The sequence below is a fragment of the Falco peregrinus genome, chromosome 5, assembly GCF_023634155.1.
Source record: "Falco peregrinus isolate bFalPer1 chromosome 5, bFalPer1.pri, whole genome shotgun sequence".
Lineage (NCBI taxonomy): Eukaryota > Metazoa > Chordata > Aves > Falconiformes > Falconidae > Falco > Falco peregrinus.
The window spans coordinates 89,029,338-89,050,204 of record NC_073725.1 but is presented as its reverse complement, the minus strand read 5'-3'; the positions used below and the strand labels follow the sequence as shown (position 1 = coordinate 89,050,204).

Genomic DNA, 20,867 nt, shown 5'->3' with positions numbered 1-20,867 from the left:
AAAGAAAGGATGAGAACAGAAGAAGCAGCCCTAGCCCCTGTGCTCTGCCAACAACATTGATCCTTACCCCGTTAGTGTTTTCGGAAGTAGTGATGTTTGTTGTGCCACTGGAGAAACGATTGTAGCGAGCGTTCTTGTTTGAGCTCATAATCTAGGCCAGCATTTGTTAGTCATGGGAAGTTTGCTCTGTGGAAGAAGACAGGCAGAGAGTCAGGTTCTGTGTACGTATTTTCCGGGGCTCAGAGAACACTCTCGTGTAGCATTATGTCCAAGTATTTACCCAGACTCACATAAACCTGGATTTTCAGAAGCAAGTGGCAAGGACAAAGTCCGGTTCCATCAAATCATTCCTGGATGAGTGTTCAGCATTTATAAAAATACAATTCTCTTTTAAAATAACTCCTTAATTGCCTGAAGACTGGAATACCCATAATCATTAGCTGCTTTTACAAGTATACGACTGTTTTAACAGCAAATGAGACTTCTCAAGGATACCATCCCACCAGCCACGTACGCATCAGTCTTTTCAAAATGAGAGTATGTGCCAGTTGTGACTGACAGTCTCAGCGGAGAAGAACCCTGCACAGGCTCCGTGTCTGTCCTCTCTCTGTCCCCAGTTCAAGTGTAGTTCAGAAAGCAGGTTGCCTGTCGCTTCCCAAAACACTTTGCAGAGCAGTGATTAGGAAGCCAGGCGCTGAAAGGGAACCCCTTCCACGCGACACAGCAAGGAGGAACCCAGAGCGGACCGCGTCATGGCAGGCAGAGGGATTTCAGCTGAGGCCACAGACACAAGGGTGATCTTTCAGCCTGCCAGGGAGCTGAGTGCACAGAGGGCAGAAGAGGACTCTGGGTGTAAAGCTATACCAGTAAAACCCTTATCCCATTAACTGTGAAGCTCAAGCTGAGCTGGCCTGGACTCCACAGCCCAGCAGGGAGCTTGTTCACTCACGACTTTGCAGCTCAGGCCACCTTCTCAGCACACGATAGAAACACCCCATTCAGTCACCTGGGGCTGTGCTTTAGCACGAAGGGTTGTGACCGCCTTCCTCCCCCCAGGACTACCCACTGCCAGATGAAAGACGAGGTGCCCTGGAAGCTCAGCAGCCCCTCACCATCAGCAAGGGTGGCAGAAAGGGATCCCTCCGAGGGAGCCCCTGTTCTGGGCAGGCTGTGCAGTGCTTCCTGGCACTTCCAGCCAAGGAAAGCAAAGTCTAAACTTCCCTGCACCCCACAACTTAAGGCTGCCTCATATTCAAAAGCATGCCACAACTTAAGGCTGCCTCATATTCAAAAGCATGATGAGCACAGGCCTTGTCCTGTTCTTACAATGAATTCGGTGGGAGTTTTGCTATTTAATTCAAAAACCCTGGGCTGTACTGCCAAACACAAAAGCAAGGGCTAGGTCTTAGCACAAAGCAAAAGCGCCACATTTGATTTAGTTGTATTTGCATTAAAGGAGTTCTTTCTAGCACAGCCTGAACTATGAGGACAAGGAAACCATGAAAAGAAACCTTACTTCAAGTAACATGTTTTTGAATCTGGATCTCACTCCCAGTTTCTGCTCAGAAACAACAGCAAAGTCTGGATCATCACCCAGAAAGAGAAACCCTCTCCCCCAGAAGTCAGCAGATGGGCTCATTTCTCTTCCTCCATTGTTTACACAGTTTTTTACAAAGTTCAAGTTTGCAAAGTCAAGTATTACACAATAGTAATCTTCAGAAACACATGGAGTTTGTGTTCTTTAACCTCTGTTGAAACCTGATGCTGGCTCCGGGGTACAAAATTACACTGTTGTCCCAGTGAATTGACAAGATGCTCTCAAAGAGTCTCCTCCGGCGCCAAGGCACCCATAGGAAGGAGCTGCACACCCTCTCTGCCACCACATGGAGATGCTTCTGGCTTCAGCAGAAGTTTCCATCAGGGAAGACAAGGGTTCAGCAGGGCACTGAGCTCTCCTCCCAAGCTGTCCCTTCATCCTTGCAGCTGAAAGGTCTGTCCCAGCCCTCCCAAGGAGATGGGAACCCTGCACTCCAGGAATAAGCTACTCAGGAAGGATCATGATTAAGAGACCTCTTTCCGTCCAAGTTACGTCTTGGTACTCTCACTGCCAGCAGCAGAGTCCAAGGGCTAAACAGACAGGACATCTGCAGTGAGAAGAGACAGGCCAAAAACGGTTTACTAAGACACAACCCAAATCCTTTTTTGCAGGACAAGAGCCAACCACCAGTGAAGGGCACCTCAGAAAAGCCCCGCAGATGCCTGCAATCAGCCAGTGCAGAGCTCCCAGTCCCTGCCGAGACAGCACCGCTCCAGCCAGGCTTTTGCACTCCCGCTGCTCACATTTCCAACTTTGGGGGAGGTGAAATGTCTTTGGTGTTTCTAGCAATCGGTTCTCTCTTATCTGAGGGTGACAAGTCCTAAATCTCCAAGTTCTTTATAAAGGAGACCACTGCGATTCCTCCACTTTATAGAAAGGGAAACTGAGGCTCAGAGGAAAACATGATCACACAATGTAGCTGTGACCTGGGACCTGCCCAGGGCCTCCTTAGTCCCAGCCCAAGAGCATACCCACCTCCCCCGTGAGCCCCAGCACAAGGCTGCTTGCACACAGGGCCGGTTGCGTCCTACCCTCACACTTTAAACACTGCAGAGGCGATGCTCAAGCTGTCCTCGGCCGCTGCTCTGCTAACGGCCGACAGCTCAGCCCCACCTGACACAGCACTTCTAGCTGCTCGCTGCAGTTTTTTTATCGGACAATTGTCAGGCAGACAGATTACAGCAGCAGCATGCTCCAGGGAATCGCTGCTCAGGTATAAACTCTCAAGACAAAGCTACAGTCTAAAACAGAAAAAACCCAAAACCCCAACAAAAACCCAAACAAACAGAAACTCCCAAATTAAACCCAAGCCCATCTTAAAAACAGGGATCTGGAGAATGTTTTCCACACATTTGAAAGCACTGTCCTGGCTGTTTGCAAATGCCAGATCCCTTAGGAGATGCTAAGCAGAGTTGCTGGAGTTGCCTCAAGAACAGCAGGAGTGAAGCAGTGTTGTGCTGCTGCATCGTGGAGAGCTGCCGAGTTTAAAGCTGGGTTCCAGCAAGCGCAAAGTTTGGCACTGGCCATCAGGACCATTTTATTCCTTTCAGTGGCTCTTAGAGCACTGAGAGCAGAAGGCACAGGGAGGATGGGTGGTGGGGAGGAGGGCAGACAAAGCTTTTGGGTACCACACTGGGTGTGGCCCTGTGAGATCTGAACCCCGTTCAGCCTCTCACCCTCTTGCAACCTTGGGCGAGCCACTGGAGCTCTCTGCTTCCTCCCTGCACAAGTCTCTTTAGTTTACCCCCTCTGCACACCATATCTGGGCTACAAAGCCTGAAGATGAAAGCATCTCTGGATGCCCGTGCAGCGCCTAGCACAAAAAGGTCTCCACCTCAGCTGGGGCCTTCAGATGATGCCATGCTCATACATAATGTAAAGCAAGTACTGCCATGACCGATGGCAGAAACTGCCATATTTCCTGGGATTTCATGTCTTGAGTTTGCATGATCTCACGTCTAATAACATGCATGTACCTCTAAAGTTCCCCTCCTCTATAGGTTCCCTATGTCTAACAATACAGATAAGCTCACCAATCTCTCCTCTAGAGAAGGGATTCCGCACCCTCCTCCTCCCATGTTAGGGTGGAAATAGAGTGACTCACTTTTCAGGGTTATGAATTAATGATCCCTTCTTCAAAGAACCTCAGCAGCATCTACCCAAACACCCGCTATCCTGCTTTACTCACAAGACAAGAGCAGGGATATGCTCCCACCTCACCAGCCATGACAGCACTAAGGGAACCTCGCGTATCAAATATTCCTACTGAGTTTTAAGGCAAACAATCAGTCCCAGATGGAAAGAGAGAAAGCCCATCCTTATGGGGGACTGTGGGCTGTCTAGAGACTCAGGCAGAAGCTTCATCGCCTTCTCATTTTCAGGGTATGTATTGCCCTCAAACATAACAGATGGAGAGTCAAAAAAGCAATGGGAAAGCACTCACTGTGGAGCAACGAGACAGGAAAAAGCAAGAATGAGGACAACTAACAGTTTGAGCAGTTTTGTAATATCATTAAATGTAGGACCAGACGTGCAACAACAGTGACATACAGGCACTTGAGCTACTGCAATCAGTGAGTTAGAGCCTGTCAGCCAGGGATGAGCATGACCCTTTAAATAACTGCCTTTGAAACTTCTGTGCAGGCTAGGAGGTGTCTGCCGCTCTTGGGGTAACCCAGCAGGCCACAGAACTGCTTACAAGGAGACACATCTCCAGGTTCCCCCTGTCCCAAAGCCCCACTGAAACGGGTGCAAAATGCCTTCCAATTTCAACAGATCTTGGATAAATCCAAAGCCAGGCAGGGAACATGGGCTGGAATACAGGGATTTTCCACTCATTGTTTATAAGTATGTCCTGTGCTCTGCAGCTTGGCTGAGCACCGTACCTGTGAGCAGCAGCAGGGAGCTCGGTTCATGTCTTCTCTGAACAGAAAGCAGAGGAATGCGAGCAATGGGAAAAATGTTGAGTAGAATACCTGCCAGGCTGCAGAACACCAGCTGGCACATGAATATCCAATTTCAGCCCAAATCTCTGCAACCACCATATATAGGAAGCATTTCAACAGAGCAGACACCTCTCTAGAGCACTGTCTGACAGCTCCTTCACATCTCATTCTTCTAAGAGGTACTGAGAAAGGCTTTTTCTAACTGATATCAAAGAAGTTAAAAGAAGGCAGAAAAGAGCTGGTGTTGTCAACATTAATACCAGCTTCTTACAGCACCTGCAAAAATCTCCACCAGATCTCTGAAGCCTGGCTTGGCATCTGAACCCCGCCAGCTACGCCGTCCTGTGCTCCCAGGCCTGGGGGACAAGCATCCCTCCTGGGTGGATGGTGTCCCTCCCTGGGGCACCCTGCACCATCCACGGGCAGCTCCTTCCCCTGCCCTGACTGCAGGCAGGGCTGCTCAGCCTGCAGGGACCCAGCAGAACTGTGTCCTGAGGGGGTACAGGCTATAAGACAATGAAAGTATCCAATATTTTGTGTTACAAAACAACACGCGGTCTGTGACCTAGAAGGAAAACTAAGATTTACTGGCAATCACAGAATCCTTTGAGCTGCCAAGTCCTTCTCAGAGGACCAAATACAAAGAGGCTCCAGAGACCCCCTGAGCACCTTCAGCAGCTCCGAAGGGCAGCAGGTCAGAAACCCTCTCGCTGGAAACATTCTCCCAGTTTTCAGGCTCAGGACTCTACACGTTCCAGTTATGATTTACAGCAAAATGGGCTGCAGAGGCAGCCTGACACCTGCAGCGAGAAAGCAGGCTCCGTTTGCTCTGAAAAGACAAGAATTGGTTTAAGAACTTGTGTGTCCCAGCAGCACAACAGCACATGGCTGCCTCCTAAACCTGAGAGGCGTGCGCAGATCCATGCATCTGGAAGACAGCTCAGGAACACAGCCTGTGGTCCCGACTGTCCTTGCCTGGAATTATTTTTTTTTTTAATTAACATGCAACTTTAGTGTTTTTGACAGTAAAAAAAAAAAAATGGGGGGGTGGTGGTGCGGGAAATCTACTCTGGAAAGAGGAAGCTGTGGGGACCTGCTACTCACTAAATCACATGGCTGATAGTAACCAGATGCAAGGGAGGGAAGGGCTAGGTTTCCGCATTTGCACACCATAGGCATCAACTCAGGGTTTTGAGGCTCAGCAAGAAGAAAAGCCTAAAGATTCCTACTTTAGTAATCCAGGTAAGGAAAAACCCAGGCACCAGCAGTTGCAATGACAGCTGAGGAAAACAGTGCTCTTTCTCCCCACTGCAGAGGCCAACAGGACCAGCAATGGGGCGGTTTTCTGCTATTTCATGCTGCTGCCAACCCCATTACTGCACCTCAGAGCAAAGAGGGAATCACCCCCGGGACCAGTGGCCCAGCTAATCTTCTGGCTGTGCTGAAGAGTTTGCCCACATGAGGGGCCCGGTAGGACCCGTGTCGGTACCTCAAGGGTCTCCTCTCCTCTCAGCTTCCAAAGTGCACACACACCCCTAGCTAGCCCCAATATTCAACAAAAGATCCTTATAACCAACCTCAAGATCAAGGGCAACGCTTTGAGGGGGACATGGCTTGAGGAGAAGGGATAGCAGAGGATCCCACCCTTCAAACATCACATAGCCTGCCTGGTCCTGATTAGGAGCCAGTTCCTAATGTGGGAGCCACACCACTGCGGGCACAATGGCACTGCTGCGGCTTGTGCTCCAGCTGCTCTCTGATGTGAGACACTGGCACGGCACTGGATCCCACAGGTGAACCGTGGCATCGCCGGGGAGCGGCTGGCAGATGCGATGCCCCACGCTGCACAGTGTCTCTTAGCCAATAAACCTGCAAGTGTTTATGCAACCTTATGCAATCAACAACCCATAAAGCTCAGTGACATGTCCTACATCTGCTTTGTTATTCTCTGTCCCCCCCCAGTTCATTGAGGCTGTCTCTAAGGTTATGCTGGGCTGGCAAAATCCTACACAGCAGGAGCGTTTGCTGGAGAGCGAGGTCAATGCCTGCAGCTGGCCTCATGAGAAAGGCAGGCATGGGGTTATCCTGCTCCGGCTGGGAACAGCCTGTGGGTGACGTGAACTTCCTTATTTCACAGCTTGGGTATTTATGGCATCACACACAAGCTTCTGTTCCTCTTACAACATTGCAGCCAGAACAAGAGGGGTTACACATCCTTGAGAGTATTGGCACATCACTGGGGAAATACTCTTACAAAAGCTAAAATGCACCGTGCTGCTCACACAGCCCAGCTCAACGGGACAAGGGCAAGGCAAGCGGGAGCAGAGAGCGGGGAGGGGGGTTGTGGAGTACACCCTCTTCCTTGGCTCCTTCGCCAGCTCTCATCCAGGGCTTTTCTGGGAGAGGTAACAGGGCTAGTAAATCCAGCCCAGTTTGGGCAACAAGCTCTCTCCACCTTGTCCTTCGGCAGTACCAAGGTGCTGCCCACACTTTCTGTGAACTGATTCTCAGTGGCCCAAGGCAACCTGCAAGGGAACTGCCTCAGACCAAAGCACAAACGAGACAATTCACGAGCTCAAACGCCAACTCTTCTACAGAGACAACCATGGGAAAGTCATGCTGGCTTTCCTGGTCAGCGGCTCTGGTAGAAATAGCACTCCTAAATGCTGGCGAACTGCATTAACAGGGCTCAAAGAACATGGTGACGAGGACTGTCAGCATCTAGTCTGACTTGTAGAACACAGGCCGTAAGAATGCGTGAGCTGCAGCAGATTGCGGAGATAGATCTCTCTCAGGGCGGTCACCAGACAGGAAGCAGAGGGTGGAGATCAGTGGTCACTCCTCAGGTTAGAGAAGATCACACAAGGGTTCACCCAAGAACTATTGCTGAATAAGCTTTTTCAAGGTCACAGGCGAAGATGTTGAACAAAGAGCGAGCAGTGAAATTGCCAGGTTTTCAGATGACACTAGGCTCTTTTGAGCAGTCAAATTATCATGCTGATGGATAGAAACACAAAACTGAGACAAAAAGGTTGAAGATGAGCTTTTATGGAGATAAATGTCAAGCAACGCACCTAGGGAAAAACAACAAAAGCAGGCCGATGCAATGCGATGCTCTGACCTGGCAGCTACAACTCCGGAAAGAGACGCTGCAGTCTCTGCAGAGTTAGCTGCAATTCTCAGCCCAGAGGACAGCAGCAGACAGAGAGGCCAACAAAATGCTGAGCAGCATCACAAAAGCTGTGGAGAACAACCATGAGGATGTCATTTGGGTGCTACATAAAGCCTTGATACACTTGTCTCCCGAGTGCTGTAGCAGATCTGGTCTTTGCTTTGGAAGAAGACCACAGCAGTTAGAGAAACTTCAGGGAATTATAAATGCAATAATCAATGGGATGAGGTCCCTGATCCAACTACTGTGGGTGGTAGGAAAATATGAGGCAAGTGGATGGTAGAAAGCAGTCAGGTTCATGTGCCCTCCGTTAATAACATCTATTTTTGCAACTGCTGAAGACAGAACGGGGGTAGGCAGAACAATGCTACCACCCGGGAGGGCATTTCTTACACCCTTAGGATGACCTCTCTATGGCCAGGCTTCTACATCGAGCGGTGCAGTCAGTGCTAGAAGAGCACAAAACGTGAACAGAAGTTCAACCCTAGTGACAGAGCATGGCACTTCTATCTGGTGCGTCTTTGGTTCTGTGGCACAAAAAGTCTTTTTACTGTTGACATGTTTTTGCATTGCTCTTAAAAGTCCTAGAGACTTTTCTGAGCTACTTGAAGTGAGACCATAATTGTACTGAGCTGTCATCAATAAAAATAAAAGTGATATTTTTAATTGCTGCTTCTTTCACCAGCGCTTGAATTGACTGCAGAGACGAGAGAGCACATTCAACAGCTGTTTGAACACTGTCATTCCTTTGTGCAAACGCAGTTCAGAAAGGGGAAATCATTTTATATTAGGTGCTTTTCCTAAAGGGTAATGAGTTCTTGAGATAGAAAAACTTTTTGCAATACTTCACGTTAAAACCTGAAGCAGTAACCTTGAAATGTGCCTGTACCTGGATCAAAAGTGATTGCTCTGGTGGAACAAAGCATCTCACTTTTCCCAAAAATCTAAAATCAAGTTACAAGTTAGAACAGAGGCCAATGTTCAATGCTGTTTCCATGACACAAAAGCTACACTTGAAGCTTTACTCCCATTTTAGGAAACCCGGAGGCATTCACCTACTACACCATTTTTCTTATGCATAAGGCCACAGACCAGGGTTCAGTAGCACCCAACCCCTGCAACCGAGATTGGCTTGTCTTGGCTCAGGACCTATGTGGCCGCTGTTAGGGTGGCCAGGCTGGCAGAACCAGGCACACTCAGAGCTCTTCCACACAAGGACTTTAATCAAAAGGTGCTTTAAAAGTCAGCCCTACCATTACAGTGCTGCATGCTGTTCCTTTCACAGCTTGTGATCTTTCTCACATCCTCACTCAAAGAACAGACCCATTCAGGGACCTTCACATTATTAAATTGTGGATTTGTTTAAGAAAAAAAACCACAACCAAGCCCTCAAATAACCTACTGCTCCAAGACAAAATCGCAGTCCTGCTGCTGTTTCTTGAGGAGGAACGTCCATCTCCTCTGTGCAAGGCAGATCATGATATAAGATGTCAAGCTTCAAAAGCTAAGAGTATCACCTACACAAATCACATCAGAACTGGTGCTAACTGGTGTTCCTCAGCCTTGCTTGACAGAGAGAACAAGCTGCTGCCAAGACCCCACAGGGTCCTGTGGGCCAGCTGAGGCTCTGCTGCTGGTTTCCCTGCTGCAAACCAGCCTGCAGGGGTCTGGTAGATAGATGGGCTTGCAACTCATTTGAAAAAAAAATAATAATCTAAGACATGCCAGGTCAACAGCAAAGCCTAGGCGATGGAGTGATTCAGCTTCTCAAGGCTGTGATGGACAGACTTGCCCACGAATAACAGAAACTAACCCATTCTCAGCCATCCTAGACCAACCTTGGCCAGTATTCCACCAAAGTTCAAAAGCTTATTCTTATCTGGCCTGGGAAAGGAGTTAAACACCAATAAATGTACAGAGATCTTAGCAGACACTGCACCCAATGTCCTCCAAGGAAGCCAGAGAACGCTTGTCTCACCTGCTGCATTCTCCTTTCCAGAAACCACCGTGCTACACCCAAGGTAATCAAGTTTCTGCTATCCTTCGTTCCTCAATTGCTGTGCAGTCACTGAGGGCTCTTCCCACTGCTTTGCCTTACAGGTGGCTGCCTTCCCTGGAAGGGTTTAACCACTCCTATCACATTATGGGATTCTTCCAGATTAAAGTCATAAGACAGCTGAGCTCATTACTGTCATTACTCAAAATGCACAAAGTATCACTTCCACCCCCTGTTCACCCCAACATCCTCCAAGGCTTTGAAACTTCATAACACACTCTTGCTTGCCCTCTGGGTGCAATCAGACCACTTTAAATACCCATCTGAAATGCATCAGCTCCTTCACAAAAAACCCCCAACCCAAAACATATATATCCAGTAACCTTTTTTTTGCACAGTTTCCTTAGACTTTGCCACTGAGAACAAGCAGGATAGTACAACATAAGACAGCTATGTCCTGTTAGGGAGAGTTAACCAGCAATTGGGAAAGGGAGAAAATCGTAGTGCTTCCTGGGTAGCGTGCGAGCTGGGCAAAATACCATCAAACTAGTGATGTCCTGCCCTTCGATAAACAAGCATTGAATCCTTGATTCTGAAAGAAATTAGTGGATGTGGACACTTCCACTGCGGTAAATGTACTGACAACTCTCAGACAGAAGCACTGTTCAGCATCCCATAACCACCTAACGCCATGCTAAGAAAGCTGGTTTAAACCACTCGCCCAGCGTACCATCAGCAACTGTACTTTAGCCACGATGGCTTAGGATGCACGGGAGAGGCAGTGAGAGGTACCAAACTCTTCTCACAAACTCGACTTCTTTGCTCACAACTTTGCTTAAAGAATATTGAGGATTTCCCATCTCTGAAATGACCAGAAACAACCTCAGAAAACACTTGCTGGGTTGCTGCACAACTAGGCATCGTTACACTTCCTTCCAAAGGTCACTTTGAAGGATCACAAAATCAGCATAATACCACTCCAGCTCGCTGGACAGGTGACAGGTAACCACTTCTGGAGTCAGATTTCAGATACCTCCTGCTTCTTCACCAAGATCTAGACACAGGGATGAAAACAGTTCCTCACTGCTGTCTGTGACTCCTAAAGCACCGCAGACCCCAGGGAACACTGCTGACATGGCCCTGACATCAAGCACCCAGGGCAAACACTCTACCTTGAAGGAAACTCACCACTGGCTGTCCAAGCTGGCAAAGCCCGGCAAGACGCCACCGTGACCAAGTTCCTAAGCTGCAGGCAGGCTTTTCCTCGGTCAAAATGTCTCTTCCACTATCTGTGTGCGTGTATGTGTGTATCGCTCTTAAGTGATGTAAACAGAAAGGCATGCAGAGCAGTGGGCGATATGTAAATTCAGCTGGAAAATCCCACAGCTCGGCCAATCTCCGTGCTGCCTCGCAGCTTTGCCCTGGCTGCTCCCAGACTGAAGTCTAGCACAGAAAAAAACACCACTCTCTTAGCACACACAGATTTATTCCTCTGATCAGAAAAATCTCCAGGGACAGGTCGGTCCATCGCTCACTTTAAAGGGAGTTTGAGTTTCTCACCCTCTTTAGACAGTACCCAAACTATTCGTAACACTTGAATATGAAGCAGCCTAACAATCAGCAACACAGTCTTTCCTTGTACAGACAAGCCAGGGAAACCCCCTCGACTAAGAATCCCCACAAAAAGGCGGAGCTGGTGAGCAGGGCTCACCTGAAAGACAGGCACTGATGGTGGGGGGTTTCTACTGCCAGGACACCCACCCCACACAGCAGAAAACCATGGTCCCACAGCAGAGGCTCTCCCAGGAGCAGGCACTGCCCCACTCCAGTCCCCAGGACACCTCATTAAAAGCAGCACGGTAACTCTGATAAAGCTCCGAACTCAGGCCGTGCTAAAGGCAGAGTGGGAGCAGTCTGTAAAAGGGTAAGTTGGAGTGCTGCTGCCCTGGACTCCTGGGGGAGTTGCTGTGCTTAAAAGAAAGGCAACACATACCTCTGTGCAACTGCCCACCTCCTCCCTTGCCCCAGGCAGCTGCTACATCCCCTGATCCAACCCATGGGCAAGGGGACACCCAGCGTGTGCCTCATCATGCCCACAGCAAAGGAGTACAGGCAAGGAAGGGAAGACAAGGGGCATAAAAATCGGGGGAGAAGAGTTCTGACAGACAGCTTTGTCCACATAACCCAAGCATTGAGTTAGTGACACCAGGAAGCATTTTCTCTCAGTGCCTTTCTCCTGGCACAGCTGGGCTTGGCTGAGACAACCTGAGAGGCAGGTATGATCATGCTTCAGAAAGTGCCACAGTCATGGCTAGCAGGGACTAGGAAGGTCCTGTGGAACAGGCAAACTCTCAGCCCATGAGGTGACTAACTGCTGAACACCAACTGAAGCTGCAAAATGCTCAGCACTGTTCAGGACCAACTCCCGCCAATGCACGGCCACTTCTGCGGCAGATCACGGCAGGGCAGAGCAGGCACCAGCACCGTCACACGGCACTCTGCAGCTCCGGCAGCAGCGTTGTGTTCGTGGAGCCCCAGGAAGGGAATGGCTGACTGCAGAAAGGTTTCAGCCAGGGGACACAAACTTACCTGTGGTGCATCACGAGTGGCTTAAGGTCATCTAAGGCTGCGCTGCCACAGGAATGGGCAGTTGTGGGCCCAGCCCCACCACACTCACACTGCAGTGTGGCTGGTATCACCATGTGATACCTTGGGTCTGGGAAGCAAACTGCCTGAAAACTTTGGATTTGGCGTTTTTTTTCCCCTTGGGTTCAATCAGCATCAGGAAAACTCACGTTTGGATGTTACCAGTGAAGGTACCTGCATTATCTGACTGAATGTTCTGGTCACTTCAGTTTGGCTTAAGTTTCCCACTGTCACCAAAATTTAACCTCCCTCATCATGAAACATTCTTTTCTGCAGGGCAGTTTCACCTGCAAGCAATCTGCTGCTGCACAGTGCAGCAAACCAAACCGCAAAGCTGCGGCTTTCTGGCTAGATTTACCCCGTCCCTTCTCAACCTTACTTGAAGCAGTAGTGCCCAGGGTGGGGGACCCCAAGACATGGAGGGGGACCCAGCAGGCTGCAGACAGCTCCCTGCATGATGCTTAGGAAATCCCAAAACTCTTTGATCTTCCACTCCTCAGGTGCGCAATGAGGATAGCGCTGCCTGTTCTCTCGCACCTTGTCAATGGTGACAGCCAACTCTTTGGCCTTGTGGTTAGTAGATGTCTGTACAGTACTTGGACACAATGCAGCCCAACTTTTGGTGGTGCACTGGGTTTATCTTCACCACAACACACTTTCTGTGAACTACCTCCTCTCCTCACACAGCTCCCAGGGAGCCCTGTAAAGTCTGTCATGGAAGTGGTTGACTTTCTCACACCACTTTCGCTCAGCAAGGGCTTTCTGGAACCATCCTTCACTCACACAGCCCTCTCCATACAGACCCAACAAATGTAATTGTGGCTGTAAGCAAGAGTCACTGACAGACAAACGCTTGAGGCCAAAATGCAACAGCTATTTAACAGGAACACTAACTGCTTAGTACAGACTGGAAAGAATACATCACTGGGGGGAAAATGCACAGGGAGGCAAAATTAAAGTGCTGGGATCGAAACAAAGTGTTTGGCAACATTGTCAAAGTTGAACCACAGTTCTGCACAATACAGTTAACCCCCGGCGGGTACAATAGCCTGGACCTGGCTTGCTATGTGTGTATCAAACCCCACCGTACCAGCTTTCTTCTCACAGCTACTGCCCCCCAGCAGAGTCTGTCTGAGCCATTGTCTTTGATACCAACGGAGCTCAAAAGCACACTGAACTGAAAGAAGGTCCTCACTTCTGGCTTTCATGCAACACAACAGGATCATCAGATCACAGTTAGAGATCAAACAGGCGAAAAATGTTTGACAGCAAGTCTGTTGGAGGAACAGCAGCTGCAAGCTGGTGGCAGAATAAGGCAGAACTTAAACACCATGTTTGAAATAAGAAAACAACAGCACAGTTTCATTGCCCACTCCAAGATGTGCAATTGTCTTGGGGCATGATGGAGATCTACCACCAAATATCCTATATTGCATAATTGTGAAACCAAAGCACAAGGAAATGAGGTTACTGGAAGATCAAGAGAGAATCATCAGCAACACGTGCCCTAAGTCAGGCAAGTAATGGAGCAGAAAAAGAGAAAACTAAGCACCCCCCGTGATGAGATATGTCAAACGGCAAAGGGGAGGCAGCCGAAGTGAGGAGAGCAAGCCGTGGCCAGGACTCACCGAGGGCCAAACACCACCGGAGAGGAGACACGGGCTCCTCTGCGCACCTGGGCAATCACGCTGGCACCTACACGGAGTTTACAAACCACCGACCCAACCGCACCAGGGAAAGGGACGAGGCGGCAGAAGACGCGGCAGCGCTGCCAGGCGGGCGGCGGCCCCCGCAGCTGCCCCGAACAGCCCCGCCGCGCCCGGGGGAGCCTCCGCAGGCACCTCCCCACCACGGGAACCCACCGCCCAGCGCCCCCGGCCCTCACCGTCCCCATGGCCCAGCCCGGCCCTCCCCTCACAGCGCTCCCTCCACCCCGGGCCCGCCCGGGACCCCCCACCTCTCAGCCGGGGGCTCCCCCCAGCCCGGCCTAAGCCCGCCCGTACCTAGCAGCAGCGGCGGCGGCCGGAGCGCCGGTAACCGGCTCCGGCACATCGCGACCCCGGGCCTGCTCCCCGCTCGTCTAGCGGCTCAGCTGCCGCCCGGGCCAGAAGCCCCGCGCCCCGCGCTCCTCGGGGCTTGTAGTCCGGCGGGCCGCCTCCCGCCCGCGCCTCGCCGCGCCTCCGTGACGTTGGGACTACAACCCCCAGCAGCCCCCGCGGCCCAGCGCTGATTGGACCTTTTCCAGTCACTCGATGCTACAACCACTGCTGCTACTGGCTTGGCGCGGCCTTCTCCAGGGGCCAATCAGGCGGCAGCAGACCACCGCCTCGGGCCACGCTGCGCCGCGCGGCGCCATTGGAGCGAGGAAGAGCGGTGACCAATGAGAGCTGGGAGGGGCGGGAAGGCGATCACGCCAACCGCTCGCCATTGGCGTCTCCTCAGACAGCGTGGCCAATAGCGCCGTGGGGGCAGTTATAAAGTCTGCAGCGGGGGCAAGCACCCGGCCTTTCCAGGTGGGAGGTGAGTGCGGTGTGCCTGCGGCGGGGCGGCGGGGCGGGCCGGGCCGGTGATGATCTCTTTCTACCTTTCTGACACCTCGTCTGAGGGCGGCGGGCGGTCGCGGCCCCTGCTGACGATCCACGGCTGAGGCCCGAGGCAGGCGCGGCGGGGCCGGGCGGGGCGGCGCGGCCCGCTCTCACCGCGCTGCCTTTTCTCTTCAGGGCTCGGCGGGAACCGGATCGCGGCGGCCCGAGGGGCTGTGAGGCGGGGACGGTGAACAGCGACGGAGGACCCGGCGGCGGGCGGTTTTCCTGTGCGGTGTGGCCTGAGCGGCGGGGGGTGCGGCTGCTCCCGGCCTTCTGGGCTGGTAAGGCGCGGCCCCGTTCGTTCCTAGCGTATTGTGCCGGGAGGTGGTGCTGAGCTGGCCCGGGTGTTCAGCCCCGCGCCCGTAGGCCGCGTCAGGAAGCTGCAGTCGGGGGTAAGGCACGGAGGGGCCTTGGGCGGGTGAAGCTGGGGCTGGAGGAACCACTTGGTGCCTTGGCATTGCTGCTGTGCCAGCGCAGTGTAGGCTGCAGGCCTCGGAGCAGAGCAAACGCTGCAGCTCCGACTACAGCTAAAAAACGTGCTTGTCTGGGGTTGCTGTGTCAAAGGAGGAAGCTGCTGTTTCTCAAGCTGTACAATTTGGGAGTCGAGAGTTTTAAAGCACAAAGAAGCAGTCACAGAATTGGCTAAAGTACAAGAAATCAAAAGTCATTGACGACTTCTCTGCCACATGGGGTAGCTTAAGGTAAACACCATGGCAGGTGGTGTTGCAGCAGTATGGGTAATTGAGAGCATTCACAGAATCAACTCCAGTGCTAGACTGTGTAGACGGTTCATATCTTTGATACTCACTAGCATGGATTCTAACAAGTTGCTCAAGTAATGATCTTTCTCCAACATCAAATCAAGTTCAGGCTTGTAATTTTTAAATTGTTTGCTGTTGTATTTCCACTTTGGCTTCTATATTATACCAATTTTACAGCTTATACATCTAATAAAGTTTTCAAAATACTTGTTTTGCTTTTGCTTCTGTTGTTCACAAATACCATGGGTGGTGTGTAAAACCACATACCAACTTTAAACTTTGGATTTGGGCAGCCAGCAGACCATGTCTGCTGTTACTATTCACTTTAGGGGAACCAGGACACCTTAAAACATGCTCCACTCACTTTAGAATCATAGAATTGTTTTGGTTGGTAAATACGTGATTGGGTCCAGATATTAAACTAGTCCTGCCAAGGCCACCACTAGATCGTATCCCTAAGTGCCACATCTAAACATGTTTATTACCACCAGGGATGGTGACTTCACCCCCCTGGGCAGCCTGTTCCAGGGCTGCACAACCCTTTCAGGGAAGAAGTTTTCCCCAATACCCAATCCAGACCTCCCCTGGTGCAACCTGAGGCTGTTCCTTGTGATCTGGGAGAAGAGACCCCACTCCCCCCTTGCTACAGCCCCCGCTCAGGCAGCTGTAGGGAGCGGTCAGGCCCCCTGAGCCCCCTTTCTCCAGGCTGAACACCCCAGCTCCCCCCGCCGCTCCTCACAGGGCTGGTGCCCCAGCCCCGTGCCCGTCCCTGGGGCGCTCCAGCCCCGCGGTGTCTGTCTGGGAGCGGGGGGCCCAGCACCGAACCCGGGGTCCCCGCTGCGGCCGCACCAGTGCCCAGCACAGGGGGACGGGCACTGCCCTGGGCCTGCTGGCCACACGGTTTGGGACACGAGCCAGGGTGCTGTTGGCCACCTGGGCACACTGCCGGCCGTCAGCCAGCCCCCCCAGGCCCTTCCCCCCAGGCAGCTCCCCAGCCGCGCTGCCCCCAGCCTGTCGCGCTGCGTGGGGCTGGTGTGACCCGTGTGCAGGACCCGGCAGCGAGCCCTGGTGACCCTCACCCAGCTGCCCTCAGCCCAGCCTGCCCAGAGCCCTCTGCAGAGCCTTCCTGCCCTCTGGCAGATGAACGCTCCCCCTCCGACTTGGTGTCATCTGTAAACTTACCGAGGGTGTGCTTGCTCGAGGGTGTGCTCGCTCGATCCCCTTGTCCAGACTCGATAAAGCCATCACATAGGACGATAAAGCTAAAGACATCAAACAGGACGGACCCCAGCACTAAGCCCTGGGGACACACCGTGTGACTGGTCGCCATCTGGGTTGAACTCCATTTGCCACCGCTCTCCCAAGTTTTTTATCCAGTGAGCAATGCACCCACCCAAGCCCTAAGCAGCCAGTTTCTCCAGGAGCGCCCTGTGGGAAACGATGCCAAGGGCTTTACCTGAAGCCCAGCCAGCCCCCACCCACGGCTGGGTACCCAGAGAGCAACGGCTCCTACTATTAAGAGGCTGAGGCAGAGAAGGCATGAGGGACCTCAGCCTTTTCCTCATTGTCACTGTCCCCCCGCCCCATCCAATAAAGGATGGAGCTTCTACTTAAGTCTTCCTTTTGTTGCTAATGTATTTATAGAAACATTTTTAAACTATCTTTCACAGCAGTAGCCAGATTAAGGTAATTCTTGTTGCGTGCACTGGAGCACCTGAACCCATGCTGGTAATGGAAGGTTCTAGATGGGTTCATGAATAAGCTGAGCGACGTGAAACATTAAAACAGCACAGGTGTGCAGGTTGGACAGGCGAAACACCACTGTAGCCACAAAGATTATTAAAAAAATTTATTAACAGGAATGAAAAGCTGTAAACAAGAGCCAACAAAAATGGTAAGTCGCATGTAACGCCAAATCCTCTCGCTTGTTTGAATGCACTGAACAATTAATTCTTCATCGCTTGGTGGCAGTAAACGCCCATGTAAAAAGATGCCAAATAACAGTCCGAGGAGGAGCTTTGGGGCAAGGTCAGTGTGCAGGCACTGGGAGACCAGTCCTACAGATGGGACTTGGAACTGGGAGGGATGGGGCCGAGCCTGCCTTGGAGTTTGGGTCTAATGCCACGAACGCAGCTGTGATGTCTGCTGCGGCAGAGCCAGCTCCCAACAGGCATATTTAAAGTACTCCAGAGGGCAGCATTTACATCTTCCTTATTTAAATTAGGTTTTAAATTGCATTTAGTCCCACACTGATGGAGTAAGTTGAGAGCTGTCAGCTTTTTCTTCAAGACCGGCAGGACGCAAGGCTCTCCTGCCCTGCGAGGAGGAGGGAAGGCAGCGCCCTGATGGGAGCACTGGGAAAACTGCTGCTTATCTTTGCCTTTAGGGAGGGTCCCTGTGGGGTAGCGTGTCTGCGCAGCGATGGCACCTCGGGACACCTCAGATACCTCAGACACCTCGGGACAGGGGCTGCTGCTGCGCTGCTGGGGTCAGGCTGGGAAAACGCGGAGCCAAAGGCAGTCGGGGCACGGAGCTGTGCCGGAGCTGCCTGGCTGCTGTTCCCTGCCTCTGCCCGGTCAGCCCTTCCCGGCACAGCTGGGATACCAACACACCAGTACCTAGGAAGCTCAGAACCATGGAAAATCCCTTTTTTTTTTCTTAACCTCAGCCAGCCAGTGCGTGCTACGCAGCCCAGGATGGGGATGGAGGTGGCTGTAAGATAAGCAGCTATATGTAGGGACACGCTGGTCGGGCAGCAGCCACAGGAGCACAGCCAAGCTCACCAAAGCAGCTTGAAACAGCCCGTCTTACAGATTCCTGCACACTTCTTGACAGTGCCTGCCTGAAAAACTTCCAGATCCTTCCCTGTGTTCTGTTGCTACTTGCAAGCAAACTTAAAGGAGTGTTTGTAGCAGGCATTGCCACCTTTTAGAGTGGGTCAAGGTGAAAATTTCAATCAGACAATTGAAAGACTTTGTCTCTCCCTAAAACGCTATTTAGGAAAAATGCTCCATTCTCAGTAGGTTTATTTTAGGATCCTTTTTCATACTGTTACTGTGCTGGACCCCCTTTAAGCAGTAGCTGCTCACTTCCCTGTAGCTCACCAAGGAGCTCTGAATTGCATGCAGTAGAGGGTCTTTGGCCACGTCAGGAATGCAGCGCTGGAGCTAATGCCCTGAGCAAAACAAGGGGCAGGGCCACCTGAACCAACTGCTGGGAGAGCTGGTGCTTGGCTGGGGTGCTGGAGAATGTGTTATTTTATTTAAGGATGAAGGATGGGTTACATTATTTAAAGTGTTCCATTTAGGGCGGCATGGGGAGGTTCAGTGCAGCGGGTACCTGGTGTGTGTGTAATTTTCAAAGAAGAAAATGGCCAAAGGCCAAACACTTCAAACAAATTCAAATTTGTACTTAGGAGTGCAGCTTTTTTTTTTTTTTTTTAAAAAAAAAAAAAAGCACACCAAATGCCTGACACAGACCAAAGAGGTGAGCAGTCCATTGAAGAGAGCTGGCAGGAGAGTCTGAAACCTGCAAAATCAATGCCTACAGCCTTCCCCCAGCTTTCCTCAGTTAAAAGCTGTCCCAAGAGAACTTTGGAGATATCAAAGCATTGTTGCAGTCTAAAAATGCTACCACACTTACATGAAAGTATTTAGAATAAGCTGCAATACATTAGATTTCTTCTCAATTAAAGTACTAGAAACGGCAGAACCAAAGCCTTCGCCAACCAGTTAAACATTCAGGAAATCTCTGTACAACAGGTAGGTCAGCAGGAGCTCACTCGGACAGACAGCTAAGCTCTTGTCTTCTGCAGGGGAGAGGAGAAACCTTCATCGAGGAGGTGTCTTACACCATGCGCAAGTGGGACAGACAGAAGTAAGCAACTACAAAAACGGTTACCCTGAAAACGAGCCTTCCCTGCGTGCCCCAGGCCAGGGCTCTGAGCAGCTGCCTTCCAGGTACACGGGGGGAAAAAAGGGAATTCAGGACTTTTTCCTACCCAGATGTTTGGTGGGGAGAAGGCGTTTGTTCCCCTACCTCACACCGTAACTCTTACTAACGTTAAAGATGCCCCACCGTGCTCCTGGCTGCTGCTGAACAAGCGGAGACAGCCGGGTCTACCACCTGCCGCTGCGCCGGAGGGAGCAGCAGTGAGACCCCAGCCCCCAGCAGTCCCTTCCCAAACGCCCACCTCCCACCTGCATCAGGATGAGCCAGGTGGGAGCGACCGGCGAGGACAGCCAAAGGGCTCACGGTGCGGATGGATGCAATGGGGGTTCAGGGAGCAGCGCCTGGCATGTGGCTGCAGCACAGCCAGTGCCCACCCCATCCCAGAGAGCTTTTTCTGCTGCTGCTTCATTCCCCATGTCTCAGCTTACCTTCTAGGCAGATACAGACACGACAGACAGACATGCACACATTGCCCACGAGGAGGGAGCGCGGCGCACAAACACTTGGCATGAGTCTCTGTACAATGCACCGAGCGCATTAGGACCTGCAGCAGCCGGAGCCTCTCACTTCCTTCTTCACGTAGTCGTGAAGCTTGAATTTGGGTTCGTTGGGCAGCTTCATGGACCTGTGCTTCAGTTCCCTGCGGGCAGGGGAGAAATGTGTTACTCTTCTGCCCTACGCTGCCTGCCCCAGCGTGGCTGGACCCAGCTTGGTCTAGATGGTTGGCTAAAGCTCCCCCGATGAGTGATTTCTCCTGTGAGATGGCAAGGACTTGCCAGCACATGAGCTGAAGGTGGGAGACCAAGGAACAAAAAGGTGGGTGACAGTGCCAGCCTTTATCTCCAAGACTGCTGTCCCCACCACGGGCGAGGCACCCAGCACAGTTGCCACACCAGTCACTTACTTTGCAATGGCTGTGAACGCTAATTCGACATTGAGGCCACTTTTTGCGCTGGTCTCCATAAAGGGCACTCCGTACTCCTGTGGGACAAGACACATCAGCGTCAGAAATGTCAGCCGGGGTGTTCCCAGGGGCTCCCAACTTGCGCCAAGCCCGATGGAGACCAGTGCCGGCCACAGGAGCTCACACCCTGCCCTGGGAGAGGAGCGCTGCCGTGGGGGCCAGGAAAATCTAGTGAGGGTTCACAGGTCGGGCACTTCTTACACAACTTGGTAAATAGTTTTGGAAGACAAAGAAGCAGCAAACGTTAGTG

General features: G+C 51.6%; 2 protein-coding genes, 1 long non-coding RNA gene and 1 other non-coding gene across 6 annotated transcripts in view; 2 read left to right on the top strand and 2 right to left on the bottom strand.

Annotated features, from left to right (window-relative positions):
- Positions 1 to 14,536, bottom strand: part of TRAF7 (TNF receptor associated factor 7) — a 36,023-nt gene extending 21,487 nt beyond the window's left edge. Inside the window, exons 1-2 of one of the 3 annotated variants that reach the window (XM_055805611.1) lie at positions 14,360 to 14,536; positions 68 to 186 (exon numbers count right to left, since the gene is read on the bottom strand). In XM_055805611.1, coding sequence (XP_055661586.1) covers positions 68 to 148 — 81 coding nt within the window. In that variant the 5' untranslated portion in view covers positions 149 to 186; positions 14,360 to 14,536. Of the gene's footprint in view, positions 1 to 67; positions 190 to 10,898; positions 11,021 to 14,359 lie in introns of those variants that run through there. The other 2 variants (XM_013295661.3, XM_055805613.1) reach the window with 2 other exon arrangements.
- Positions 14,537 to 14,667: 131 nt separating this feature from the next.
- LOC129784535 (uncharacterized) lies at positions 14,668 to 15,908 on the top strand. The gene is made up of 2 exons (XR_008747384.1): positions 14,668 to 14,876; positions 15,077 to 15,908. It is a non-coding gene; the product is annotated as an uncharacterized LOC129784535 (long non-coding RNA).
- On the top strand, positions 14,918 to 15,008 carry LOC129784653 (small nucleolar RNA SNORD60). The gene has a single exon (XR_008747652.1). It is a non-coding gene; the product is annotated as a small nucleolar RNA SNORD60 (small nucleolar RNA).
- Positions 15,909 to 19,148: 3,240 nt separating the features above from the next.
- The window catches only part of RAB26 (RAB26, member RAS oncogene family), a 31,205-nt gene continuing 29,486 nt past the window's right edge, over positions 19,149 to 20,867 (bottom strand). Inside the window, exons 8-9 of the mRNA XM_055806746.1 lie at positions 20,558 to 20,634; positions 19,149 to 20,293 (exon numbers count right to left, since the gene is read on the bottom strand). Coding sequence (XP_055662721.1) covers positions 20,191 to 20,293; positions 20,558 to 20,634 — 180 coding nt within the window. The 3' untranslated portion in view covers positions 19,149 to 20,190. The remainder of the gene's footprint in view (positions 20,294 to 20,557; positions 20,635 to 20,867) is intronic.